Source organism: Bufo gargarizans, chromosome 4 (assembly GCF_014858855.1).
Source record: "Bufo gargarizans isolate SCDJY-AF-19 chromosome 4, ASM1485885v1, whole genome shotgun sequence".
NCBI lineage: Eukaryota > Metazoa > Chordata > Amphibia > Anura > Bufonidae > Bufo > Bufo gargarizans.
Window position 1 is genome coordinate 63,138,586 of NC_058083.1, and position 14,123 is coordinate 63,152,708.

General features: G+C 48.0%; 1 protein-coding gene and 1 long non-coding RNA gene across 2 annotated transcripts in view; both read right to left on the bottom strand.

Moving 5' to 3' along the window:
* LOC122933846 (gastrula zinc finger protein XlCGF26.1-like) overlaps window positions 1-8,841 on the bottom strand; it is a 21,207-nt gene extending 12,366 nt beyond the window's left edge. Inside the window, exons 1-2 of the mRNA XM_044288920.1 lie at window positions 8,792-8,841; window positions 8,535-8,655 (exon numbers count right to left, since the gene is read on the bottom strand). Of these exons, the coding sequence (XP_044144855.1) occupies window positions 8,535-8,655 (121 nt within the window). The 5' untranslated portion in view covers window positions 8,792-8,841. The remainder of the gene's footprint in view (window positions 1-8,534; window positions 8,656-8,791) is intronic.
* Window positions 8,842-8,989: 148 nt separating this feature from the next.
* Window positions 8,990-10,023, bottom strand: LOC122933925. Its single transcript, XR_006388590.1, has 3 exons — window positions 9,964-10,023; window positions 9,189-9,344; window positions 8,990-9,114 (listed from the first exon to the last, which is right to left on the bottom strand). It is a non-coding gene; the product is annotated as an uncharacterized LOC122933925 (long non-coding RNA).
* Window positions 10,024-14,123: the final 4,100 nt, after the last annotated feature.

A 14,123-nucleotide genomic window follows, 5' to 3' on the forward strand; every position in this document is an offset into this window, starting at 1 on the left:
GACTTCTCCACAAGGCAACCGATGGTCCCAACCCCATTTTTAAGGCAAGAAATCCCACTTATTAAACCTGACAGGGCGCACCTGTGAAGTGAAGACCATTTCAGGTGACTACCTCTTGAAGCTCATCAATAGAATGCCAAGAGTGTGCAAAGCAGTAATCAAAGCAAAAGGTGGCTACTTTGAAGAACCTAGAATATGACATATTTTCAGTTGTTTCACACTTTTTTGTTATGTATATAATTCCACATGTGTTAATTCATAGTTTTGATGCCTTCAGTGTGAAGCTACAATTTTCATAGTCATGAAAATAAAGAAAACTCTTTGAATGAGAAGGGGGTGTCCAAACTTTTGGTCTGTACTGTATATATCTGTGTGCAGGTGTGTACCTGTGTGTATATATATATATATATATATATATATATATACACACACACACCGTATATATATATATATATATATATATATCTGTGTGCAGGTGTGTACCTGTGTGTATATATATCTGTGTGCAGGTGTGTACCTGTGTATATATATCTGTGTGCAGGTGTGTACCTGTGTATATATATCTGTGTGCAGGTGTGTAACTGTGTGTATATATATCTGTGTGCAGGTGTGTATATATATCTGTGTGCAGGTGTGTACCTGTGTATATATATATCTGTGTGCAGGTGTGTACCTGTGTATATTCGTTAATTTCTAACGATAATTTGTTTTCCCTTAGTCCTAACAGTGGCACAGATGGGGTATTTCGCCCCCCGTGGACTGGTGGGACAGGTGGAAATTTTATTGTCACTTAATAATTAAATAATTACCTAGACCCTCCCACCTCCAATAAAGAGGGGGATCACCCCCAGTCCCCTGTGTAGTTATAAGTAGAAATAAGCAACAATAATGTAAAACAATTTAACAACAAATAACTAAGGGGGGGGGGGGGATATTTGTGTGCCACTGTTAGGACTAAGGGAAAACTAATTATCATTCCAAATTAACGATTCCCTTATGTCCTAACCAGTGGCACAGATGGGGATTTAGCAAGAAGAAACCCCCAAAGGAGGGTCCTCATGTCTGGTGGAGGATAACACTGTCTGGCCAAATGAGAATTAGCTATCCTAGAATCCACTCTATAGTGTGAGATAAAAGTGGAGTGAGAACTCCAGGAAGTTGATTTACAAATGACATCCAGTGGAATCGAGCTTCTTTCTGCAAAGGAAGTAGCCACCGCTCGAGTAGAATGGGCCTTTACAAACTCAGGTGGCTCAGAACCCTGAAATACATAAGACTCCCGAATTGCCGCTTTAATCCATCGACTAATGGAGGGCTTAGAGGCTTTCCTACCCTTGTGGCTACCGCAAAAAAAGGATAAGGAGATTTTCATCTTTCCTAAATACCTTGGACCGCTCCAGGTAAATCCTGAGACATCTCGAGACATCGAAGGTATAGAGCCCTCTTTCTTCTGGAGGAGGGTAGCGGAGCCAAAACTGGAAGAGAAATTACCTGGTTGATGTTGCTGAATGAAGGCACCTTTAGAATAAAAAGGTAGGCAAGAACATGAGCAGCACCCGGTCTTGCAGAAACTTGGTGTATGGCTCAAAAGCAGAAAAAGCTTGGGGTTCCCCAACTCGCTTTGCAGAAGTGATAGCCAATAAAAAAGTAATATTCCAGGCAAGAAATTTGAACTCCACCTCCTCTAAAGGCTTAAAGGGGGGGGGGGGGGTGATAACATCCTGAGCATGACCGTTAAATCCCACACCGGGATAGGTCTGATTACTGTAAGACTTTTACCTTGAAGCTCCCTTCAGGAACCTCGTGATAAGGGGTTCTTGAGAAATGGACCTGTTGAGACAGGCCGAGATAGCAGAAGTTTGCACTCTGAGGGTAGACGGTGACAACCCCTTGTCCAGACCATCCTGCAGGAACTATAGGATGGTAGGCATGGAAGTGTCTGTGGATGACAGTTGATGACTGGAACACCACTTTGAAAAAAATCTTCCAAATTATTGAATAAGATCTGTTAGTAGTCTCAGATCTGGAGTGCTGTAGGGTTTTCAAGACAAACCCCTATTCTTGGAAGGGACTGATCAACCTCCAGGCTGTCAGATTGAACATTTGAAGATTTGAGGAGATCTGAGTGTCCCCTGACGCCAGTACTCTCTCTGGGGGAAGCCTCCAAAATTGACCCCGACCCATTTGAATGAGTTGGCTAAACCAAGCTCTTTTCGGCCAGTATGGAATGATGGCGATGACTGATGCTTGGTCCTGCCTGATTTTCATCAAAACCCTCGGAATCAAGGAAATTGGAGGGAAGATATAGGCCAGCCCGAACCTCCATGGGATTGACAGTGCATCTATTGCCACCGAGTTGTCCTCCCTGTAAAGGGAGTAATACCACTCCACCTTGGCGTTGAACCTCGTTGCCATGAGTTCGATCTCTGGCATGCCCCACCTGAGCATTATCTCCTTGAAGACGTCTGAATGGAGAGACCATCCATTCTCCGGTTGGAAGACCTCGGCTCAGGCGATCTGCAATCATATTGTGGACTCGACGAATGTGGACGGCTGATAAATGGGCGAGGTTCAATTCTGCCCAATCCAATATCACACCTATCTCTCTCAGGAGACTTTGTGACTTCGTGCCTCTCTGCTTGTTGATGTATATTACAGCGGTCATGCTGTCTGACTGTACCTTCACCGCTTTGCCTTGAATGCAGGGAGCGAAATGATGAAGGGCTAGTTTGATCGCCCTGATTTCTAGGAGATTCGATGACAATAACTTCTCCTGAGATGTCCAGGTTCCTTGAACTGTCTTGTTCAGAAGATGTGCTCCCCAGCCTACTAGGGATGCGTCTGTGGTAAGTGTAATCCAAGAGGGTTGGATTAGGGACCTGCCCTCCTCCAGATGGGTCCAACTTCTTAGGGAGGACAGGACACGATAAGACAGGGAGTGCACGGAATTTAGTCCCACCGGACTGTGATTGCACTTGGCTAGTACCTCCGATTGTAGCGGACGTAGGTGCCATAATGCCCAAGGAACCGCCTCTGCGGTTGATGACATTAGTCCCAACATTCTCATCAAAGTACGAATGGTTACCTTCCGAGGTACTAAGAGAGAGCGGGCTGTCTCTTGAACAGATAGCCTTCTTTCGGGAGTAAGATGAATAGTCATTTCCACTGAGTCCACCACGAATCCCAGGAACTTCACTGAGGTAGCTGGCAGGAGACGGGACTTGTCCCAGTTGATTATCCATCCTAGCTGGTGGAGGAAGGCTACAGTCCACTGAATGTGTTGGGACAGGATTGCTTGGGAAGGAGCTCTGAAGAGCCAGTCAGGTATGGAATGATGCTCAGACCCTGAAGTCTTAGAGCTGCCACCACAGAAACCACCACTTTGGTAAATGTGTGTGGGGCCGAAGAAATTCCAAACGGGAGGGCCACAAACTAAAAGTGTTTTAGGACTCCCCTGACTTGCACCGCGATCCTTAAGAATCTTCTGGACCCAGGATGGATGGGAATATGGAGGTAAGCATCCTTGAAATCCTGGCAATAGAAGATTGGTCACTGACTGGATAGTTTCCATCCGGAAATGCTTGCGTTTGATGAACTGATTGAAATATCTCAGATCTATGATCATCCTCCAGTCTTGGTCACCTTGGGTACCAGGAAAACTGGGGAATAGATACCTGCTTCCTGATCCTTAAGAGGCACCTCCTCTAAGGCCCCTTTCCGAAGATACTCCAGGATATAATCCTCTAGAATCTTCTGTTTGCTGGATGGAAGCAGTCTTGTTAGAACAAATTTGTCCGATGGGGGACTGTCCAAGTCTACCAGGTATCCCTGAGATATAATATGGAGCACCCAAGGGTCTTGGATGTGGATTTGCTAAGATTCTAGAAAGTGTTGCAGGCGACTGCCAACGGGAATATGGGGAGCAGGGAGTTCTGAGAATCCAGTCAGACCGGCATGGTACCAAGAGCCTCGAGGAGGCCTGCAATCAGAGCGTTGAGGATTTCTTGGGGGGCTTAGAGACCCTGGAGGATTTCCTCCCTCTACGGGAGCTCCAATATCTCTGGGCTTTGGGCTGAGGTCCAGACCTGGACCTATACCTTTTGCCCCGACCATGAAAGGGCTGTTGGGGGAGGGACTTGCCCTTCTTATCCAACAGTCTCTCCATAATATGGTCAATCTCTGGCCCAAAAAGTCTGCCAGGTTCATATGCCATGGCGCAGAGATTATGCTTGGAAGTTGTATCAGCCTTCCAGGGTTTTAGCCAGAGCGGACGCCTGCCTGCGGCTGTGAGCGCCATGGTTTTGGAAGCCAATTTTAGTTGTTGTGGAGCAGCGTCACACAAAAAATCTATGGCCAGACCGGCCGTCTATCAAGAGGCCAAGATGTCATCCCTAGAGACCCCCTGGTCTAGGTCAGACTAAACTTGTGCGAACCTGGCCTTGAGAAAGTTCGCCACTTCAGAGGACGCTATTGCGACCGAGGCAGAAGCCAAAGCAGAGGAATAAATGTGCCTAAAGGCGCAATCAGCCTTGCGGTCCATCGTATCCTGAAGACTTGATTCGTCGTCCGATGGTACCATGGTCCTCTTGGAAAGCTTGGAAATGGCCATATCCACCTTTGGTACTGGCCCCCAAGAGGACAATTGACTTAAATCTTTTGGTCAGCACAGGACCCTTTTCTGGTTTCTTCCACTCCGTCTTCATTAATGACAGGAGGGAATCATCCGCTTTAAAGGCCCTGGGCCCCATAGAGGCGGAGGTAGAGGCTTCACCCTCATCAACATCCTGGTCCCCCGATCCGATGGATCTCAGCAGCCGCTGGGCCTTCTCGGGAGGGAAGAAGTAGGAAAACCCATCCTCATCTTCGGAAGAAGAGGAGATAGAACCCTCTCTAGCATCCTAAGCCCCCGATACCTCCATGGCCCGATGAGGAGAGGAAGGTCTTTGGCGCCTAGATCTAAAGGCCTGCTTCAGCTCCTCTATAGAGGAGTTCACCTGGTTCATGTTGGACTCCATGTAGTTCTTTACCCAGTCAACTACATCATGAACTGTAGGTTCTTGCTGGGGAAGAAGCTTAGCTCTACAGGGCGGACATCGAGAAAATAGATAATTGTCCTCCAGGACAATTTAACAGTCGTGGCATTGAAGATGGCGTCTTTTGCCAGAACTCTTCCTGCCCAGGTCCCGATCACCGTCCCCTGTAAACGACATGGCTGCAAGAAACAAACAGAATTAACTGTTAAGTCTGGAAGGAGGAAAGGAAATCCAAGCAAATAGGCTTTTACCCAAAAAAAACAAGACCTGTTTCAAGCAAAACCCGCAAGAGTAAATAGCAGAGGACAGCACTAGCTGTTCAAAGCAAAAATGCTTGGAAGAGGGAAAATTGCTTCACCAATATCCAAGATAGACAGACTAATGATACCCATACACCTGCGCTCCAGGAGGCCGAATGACCACTGGTACAGGATTTAAATAGCAACCTTGGTGCCAAAAAATAGGCTCCACCCCAAAAGGGGGTGAAGCTGGCGCTAAAATCTAATCATCAATAAAAATGACTAGGCTAAGAGGGAGCTACTAATAGCTTAATTCGCCAAAACTGGCAAAAAAAATACATTATAAAGGAGGAAAACACTCCTCTTAGAAACAGGAAGTGACATCACAGCCGGAGACGTCACTCCCAAAATGGTGGTGCCCACAGGACACACGGGGGGGCCACCGATTCCTAGGTTCAGCGCCCCAGGAGCGCCTAGATAGAGGACAGCGGCAAGCCACAAGTGGGTCGAACACAGACATCCTCACCGCCCCGAGACACAGCACGGGAGCGGAAGAGATTACTCCGCAGACAGCCGCAGGAATGAAGAACAGCCACCAGAGATGGCCAAGTTAACCCCAAAGGGGTAGGTGTCAGGTTCATTCGAACAGGGATCCCCAGAGGGGGATCTCCACCAGTCCAAACCTGTACAGAGGACAGAAAAAAACACAAGGGGACTGGGGGCGATCCCCCTCTTTATTGGAGGTGGGAGGGTCTAGGTAATTATTTAATTATTAAGTGTCAATAAAATTTCCACCTGTCCTACCAGTCCACGGGGGGCGAAATACACCATCTGTGCCACTGGTTAGGACATAAGGGAAATATCTGTATGCAGGTGTGTACCCGTATATATATATATATCTGTGTGAAGGTGTGTACCTGTGTATATATATCTGTATGCAGGTGTGTACCTGTGTATATACACTCACCTAAAGAATTATTAGGAACACCATACTAATACACTGTTGGACCCCTTTTGCCTTCAGAACTGCCTTAATTCTACGTGGCATTGATTCCACAAGGTGCTGATAGCATTCTTTAGAAATGTTGGCCCATATTGATAGGATAGCATCTTGCAGTTGATGGAGATTTGAGGGATGCACATCCAGGGCACGAAGCTCCCGTTCCACCACATCCCAAAGATGCTCTATTGGGTTGAGATCTGGTGGCTGTGGGGCCATTTTAGTGCAGTGAACTCATTGTCATGTTCAAGAAACCAATTTGAAATGATTCGAGCTTTGTGACATGGTGCATTATCCTGCTGGAAATAGCCATCAGAGGATGGGTACATGGTGGTCATGAAGGGATGGACAGGGTCAGAAACAATGCTCAGGTAGCCCGTGGCATTTAAACGATGGCCAATTGGCACTAAGGGGCCTAAAGTGTGCCCAGAAAACACCCCCAACACCATTACACCACCACCACCAGCCTGCACAGTGGTAACAAGGCATGATGGATACATGTTCTCATTCTGTTTACGCCAAATTCGGACTCTACCATTTGAATGTCTCAACAGAAATCGAGACTCATCAGACCAGGCAACATTTTTCCAGTCTTCAGCAGTCCAATTTTGGTGAGCTCGTGCAAATTGTAGCCTCTTTTTCCTATTTGTAGTGGAAATGAGTGGTACCCGGTGGGGTCTTCTGCTGTTGTAGCCCACCTTTCTTTCCCATTCTGACATTCAGTTTGGAGTTCAGGAGATTGTCTTGACCAGGACCACAACCCTACATGCATCGAAGCAACTGCCATGTGATTGGTTGACCATGTGATTGGTTGACTAGATAATCGCATTAATGAGAAATAGAACAGGTGTTCCTAATAATTCTTTAGGTGAGTGTATATATATCTGTATGCAGGTGTGTACCTGTGTATATATATCTGTATGCAGGTGTGTACCTGTGTATATATGTCTGTGTGCAGGTGTGTACCTGTGTATATATGTCTGTGTGCAGGTGTGTACCTGTGTATATATGTCTGTGTGCAGGGGTGTACCTGTGTATATATATCTGTGTGCAGGTGTGTACCTGTGTATATATATCTGTGTGCAGGTGTGTACCTGTGTGTATATACCTGTGTTGAGGTATGTACCTGTGTCTCCTAGATGAGCACACACATATCGGAGATTGCTCACAGTCAGACGTCTTTCATGTCTGGATTGCACCTGCACATTTATTTTTATAAAAGAAAAACAAAAAGAAGACGTGTTTTTGCTCATGTTATTTTCTTTCTCCCTTCATAGCAGGAGACCGGCTATAGTGGATGTCATCACTAGAACAGGACACGTATTGGGGGATCCACGAGGTCGCCGTGGCTTTTTATTTTTTTAACTCTGCCTCTCTTCTCAGATCTCTAAGGCTACTTTCACACTGGCGTTTTGGTTTACGCTTGTGAGATCCGTTCAGGGCTTAATGCCTCCTCAATAAAAAAGGATCCGCTCAGAATGCATCAGTTTGGCTCAGTTTCGTCTCCATTCCGCTCTGGAGGCCGCCTGCAGCGTTTTGATGTCCGTCTGACGAAACTGAGCCAAACGGATCCGTCCTGACACACAATGTAAGTCAATGGGGACGGATCCGTTTTCTCTGACACAATCTGGCACAATAGAAAATGGATCCGTCCTCCATTGACTTTCAATAATGTTCAAGACGGATCAGTTTTGGCTGTGTTAAAGATAATACAAAAGGATCCGTTCTGAACGGATACAGACGGTTGTATTATCGGAACAGATCCGTCTGTGCAGATCCATGACGGATCCGCACCAAACGCGAGTGTGAAAGTAGCCTAAAATAAATTATTTGAGGTTAAACTGAGAAAACTGATAAACTGCCCTGGTAATAAAGGGGGAGGAGAAAACCGTCCAGAGATGAAATGGTTAAAAGCAATGCAATCTATAAAACCTGGCATCGGAGGACACATCTGAGGTATGAGAGCCATCACTAAGCGTCATGGACTGCAGAGCTGAAGTGGTTAAACTGGGTTCTCTCAGATCCCAGCCTTTCGCTGCAGCCGGTGCCCCCCAAACCTGCTGCTGGGCCGAGTGTTCAGCCCGGAGCATGAGTGGACGGAGAGAAGATCCTCAAGAGGATGTCTATGTGCAGCCACAGCTCCCTCCGCTCCTGTACATAACACAGGGGTCACTGCCCGGAGTGCTACTTTACTGCAGCTCTAAGGTGGAGCCTCACCTGAAGAAACCTCCCAATTCCCTTCCTCCATTCATGATTCCATACCTGTGGTCACATGGACTGGAATGTCCTCCTCCACCTCACTCTTACACGGGGGATCGCCCATCATCTGCTCTTCTTCAACCTCCACTTTAATAACAGTCAGATCTTCCCCCTGATTTGTCATCTGTAACAATTCAGGACAATACAGCAGACAGGTGGGAAATCTAACAGATCCACATAAGAGACCCCCACAATCTATGACCCCTCTATGACTGCAGGACCCCCCTATATAGATGTGTATAGGGCTCAGCTCCATCTACCTGATGGTTCTCTGGGAGCTTCTCCTCTGGACAGTCCTGGGAATACAGAGGACGGGGACATCTCTCGGGGGGATTTCTTTCTCTGAGTGCATCTGTAGGAAACACACAGGAACAGGAGAGATTATTACATGTGATGAGATGATGGGAGTTGTATCTATGTGATCTTTACACTTCTATAATCAGGACAATCTCCTCTTACCTGGTGATGTCAGAGGCAGGGGAGCCTCCATCATAGCCTCCTTGTACAGATCCTTGTGTCCTTCTACATACTCCCACTCCTCCATGGAGAAATAGACCGCCACATCCTGACACCTTACAGGAACCTGATAACACAATGACACCGTCATCACCCAGACCCCTCCAGTGCTGTTACTGGAGAATTTCCCAGCAGTGTCACCTCTCCAGTCAGCAGCTCCATCATCTTGTGGGTGAGTTCTAGGATCTTCTTCTCATGTATCAGGGGGGGAGGCTCTGTGATGTGGGTCCTGCTCCACCCTCCTGACTCATGGATGATGGAAGTCCCCCCCGATGTCTTCTTCACTATGGTGTAATCCTGTGGACGGAGAGAGACACTTAGGGAAAAACATTCCTTCTTGACTCCAGATCTACAATCAGAATCCCTCCCTGGATCATGGCCCCATCTCCAGTAATCTAGTCACTAGAAGCTGGAATATTATTACCCTCCAGACCTCCAGGCTCCTTCTGGACTCTTCTAGAGAATCCCCCATGACTCCTTCCTCTGGCAGAGAGCTCCATAGTCTCACTGCTCTTACAGTAAAGACTCCTCTTCTATGTTGGTGGAGAAACCTTCTTTCCTCTAGACGTAGTGGAGGCCTCCTTGTTATAGTCCAGTATCATCTAGATGTCAGACTAGTGGTAGAAATCCTCCCTCCAGGCCACACTCCGGCCATCTCCTCCTCTGCTTCCTCTCCTCCTGGGTACAACGTGCCTACTTACCTGCTCATGGCTCCTACAACATGACTATTGGTCTCCATGATCCATCACTGACCATACTGGTGGCTGATCTTCAGGTTCTCCGTCACTTGGGAGGTCTGGAGGCCGTTCTCCAGGACCCTGGACTCTTCCTATCACTTCCTATGATGGATTCTCCTTCCCGATGTCTGACTTGTTACAGAATACAATAAAGAGGAGAGAAATCTAGAGAAGTTTACCTCTCCGCTCAGCAGGGAGATGATCTCCAAGGTGAGGTCTAATATTCTTCTGCTGATCTCCTTCCTGTCCATCCTTGGTGGTCATTCAGGAGAAGAGGAAAGAACTGGAGGAGCTGGAGGCTTCTAGTACTGCAGGCGCCTTTATGAGGAGAGGAGAGGCTGGAAATCCTCCAGGGACAAGAGCATTAGTGAGATCCAGAACCGCACTTACTGCTCCTGGAGAGACCCCGCTTCTCAGAGCCCCCAGCACCGGGGATAAAGGGGGATTCTGGAGAAATGGCTGATACCAGAGAGAAGAAGAGGCTCCAGACACCACAGCAGTGACTCCCGACCAGGACCTGCTCTGTATCTGCTGCACTGCAAGAGCTGAAGGACCTGGGATAATGTCACTGTCATGTGATCAGTGCAGGGGGCGGAGCTCAGCAGTGGAGAGAAGTGGTAGAGAAGGACCTGGGATGATGTCACTGTCATGTGATCAGGGCAGGGGGCGGAGCTCAGCAGTGGAGAGAAGTGGTAGAGAAGGACCTGGGATGATGTCACTGTCATGTGATCAGGGCAGGGGGCGGAGTACAGCAGCTGAGGGAAGTGATGATAAAAGACCTGTGATGACATCACACCCATGTGACTAGTGAGGGAGGGGCAGCTCTGGGTTTGATGTTTCTGGCCTGCAGACAGCACACTGGATACTGGAGGAGGTCGGTATAAGGCTTTGTTCACACAGTTTCGTGGATTTGGGGCACATTTTCCTGAAGGTTTTTCAGTAAGAACTGGATTGGAAAGGAATAGGAAATGTAACGGCAGGATTTATAATTCTTTCTTCTGAATCACACCAAGGCTTTTCCAGCTGAATTTTGGCGGGGACAGCAGCAGCCGTGTCCTTTCTGCCTCCCATATACAGGTCCTTCTAAAAAAATTAGCATATTGTGATAAAGTTCATTATTTTCTGTAATGTGCTGATAAACATTAGACTTTCATATATTTTAGATTCATTACACACCAACTGAAGTAGTTCAAGCCTTTTATAGTTTTAATATTGATGATTTTGGCTACAGCTCATGAAAACCCCAAATTCCTATCTAAAAAAATTAGCATATTTCATCCGACCAATAAAAGAAAAGTGTTTTTAATACAAAAAAAGTCAACCTTCAAATAATTCTGTTCAGTTCTGCCCTCAATACTTGGTGGGGAATCCTTTTGCAGAAATGACTGCTTCAATGCGGCGTGGCATGGAGGCAATCAGCCGGTGGCACTGCTGAGGTGTTATGGAGGCCCAGGATGCTTCAATGCGGCGTGGCATGGAGGCAATCAGCCTGTGGCACTGCAGAGGTGTTATGGAGGCCCAGGAGGCTTCACTGCGGCGTGGCATGGAGGCAATCAGCCCGTGGCACTGCTGAGGTGTTATGGAGGCCCAGGAGGCTTCACTGCGGCGTGGCATGGAGGCAATCAGCCTGTGGCACTGCTGAGGTGTTATGGAGGCCCAGGAGGCTTCAATGCGGCGTGGCATGGAGGCAATCAGCCTGTGGCACTGCTGAGGTGTTATGGAGGCCCAGGATGCTTCAATGCGGCGTGTCATGGAGGCAATCAGCCTGTGGCACTGCTGAGGTGTTATGGAGGCCCAGGATGCTTCGATAGCGGCGTGGCATGGAGGCAATCAGCCTGTGGCACTGCTGAGGTGTTATGGAGGCCCAGGAGGCTTCACTGCGGCGTGGCATGGAGGCAATCAGCCTGTGGCACTGCTGAGGTGTTATGGAGGCCCAGGATGCTTCAATGTGGCGTGGCATGGAGGCAATCAGCCTGTGGCACTGCTGAGGTGTTATGGAGGCCCAGGAGGCTTCGATAGCGGCCTTAAGCTCATCCAGAGTGTTGGGTCTTGCGTCTCTCAACTTTCTCTTCCCAATATCCCACAGATTCTCTATGGGGTTCAGGTCAGGAGAGTTGGCAGGCCAGTTGAGCCCAGTAATACCATGGTCAGTAAACCAGTTACCAGTGGTGTTGGCGCTGTGAGCAGGTGCCAGGTCGTGCTGAAAAATGACATCTTCATCTCCATAAAGCTTTTCAGCAGATGGAAGCATGAAGTGCTCCACAATCTCCTGATAGCGGCTGCATTGACCCTGCCCTTGATAAAACACAGTGGACCAACACCAGCAGCTGACATGGCGCCCCAGACCATCACTGACTGTGGGGACTGGACACTGGACTTCAGGCATTTTGGCATTTCCCTCTCCCCAGTCTTCCTCCAGACTCTGGCACCTTGATTTCCGAATGACATGCAACAGTCCAGTGCTGCTTCTCTGTAGCCCAGGTCAGGCGCTTCTGCCGCTGTTTCTGGGGAATGCGGCACCTGTAGCCCATTTCCTGCACACGCCTGTACACGGTGGCTCTGGATGTTTCTACTCCAGACTCAGTCCACTGCTTCCGCAGGTCCCCAAGGTCTGGAATCGGTCCTTCTCCACAATCTTCCTCAGGGTCCGGTCACCTCTTCTCGTTGTGCAGCGTTTTCTGCCACACTTTTTCCTTCCCACAGACTTCCCACTGAGGGGCCTTGATACAGCACTCTGGGAACAGCCTATTCCTTCAGACATGTCTTTCTGTGTCTTACCCTCTTGCTTGAGGGGTCAATGATGGCCTTCTGGACAGCAGTCAGGTCGGCAGTCTTACCCATGATTGCGGTTTTGAGTAATGAACCAGGCTGGGAGTTTTTAAAAGCCTCAGGAATCTTTTGCAGGTGTTTAGAGGTAATTAGTTGATTCAGATGATTAGGTTAATAGCTCGTTTAGAGAACCTTTTCATGATATGCTAATTTTTTTAGATAGGAATTTGGGTTTTCATGAGCTGTGGCCAAAATCATCAATATTAAAAGAATAAAAGGCTTGAACTACTTCAGTTGTGTGTAATGAATCTAAAATATATGAAAGTCTAATGTTTATCAGTATATTACAGAAAATAATGAACTTTATCACAATATGCTAATTTTTTTAGAAGGACCTGTATATATCAATGGGAGGCAGCGCTGAAGATCGAGGAGTGCGACTTACAGATGTATGGGAGGCAGAAAGGACGCAGTCAACGACTGGTTTTCAGTAAAATTTCGGTGCAGCTGTCCCCGCCAAAATTCTTCTGGAGAAGCCCTGTGTGAACGTCTCGTTAGGGTTTCTTTGGAGGTTTTGAGGCAGATTTTCCTGCAGAAGTCGATCCACCAGGAAAGAGACGTGTGAATCCTGCCTTTATGTTTCCGATTCCTGGCAACCAATCCTGCAGGAAAATCTGCCTCAAAACCAGGCGGTAGGAGGAGAACAATACACAGACAGCAGAGGTGGGGTGGAGGAGAATACACAGACAGCAGAGGTAGGAGAAGAATACACAGCAGAGGTGGAGGAGACTACACAGACAGCAGAAGTAGAGGGAGGAAGAAGGAGACACACAGAATGCAGTGGTAGGAGGAGGGTGACCTACAACAGAGGTAAAAGGAGGAAGAGGAACGAGACGCACAGACAGCAGAGGTAGAAGGAGCAGGAAGGAGACACACTGACAGCAGAGGTAGGAGGAGGAGGAGAATACACAGAGAGCAGAGGTAGGAGAAGAATACACAGCAGAGGTAGAAGGAGCAGGAAGGAGACACACTGACAGCAGAGGTAGGAGGAGGAGAATACACAGACAGCAGAGGTAGGAGAAGAATACACAGCAGAGGTGGAGGAGACTACACAGACAGCAGAGGTAGGAGAAGAATACACAGCAGAGGTGGAGGAGACTACACAGACAGCAGAGGTAGGAGAAGAATACACAGCAGAGGTGGAGGAGACTACACAGACAGCAGAAGTAGAGGGAGGAAGAAGGAGACACACAGAATGCAGTGGTAGGATAAGGAGGAAGGGGACACACAGACAGCAGAGGTAGGAGGAGGAAGAGGAACGAGACGCACAGACAGCAGAGGTAGAGGGAGCAGGAAGAAGGAGACACGCAGATAGCAGAGTTAGAAGGAGGAAGGGGACACACAGACAGCAGAGGTAGGAGGAGGGAGACCTACAGCAGAGGTAAAAGGAGGAAGAGGAAGGAGACGCACAGACAGCAGAGGTAGAAGGAGCAGGAAGGAGACACACTGACAGCAGAGGTAGAAGGAGCAGGAAGGAGACGCACAGACAGCAGAGGTAGGAGGAGGAGGA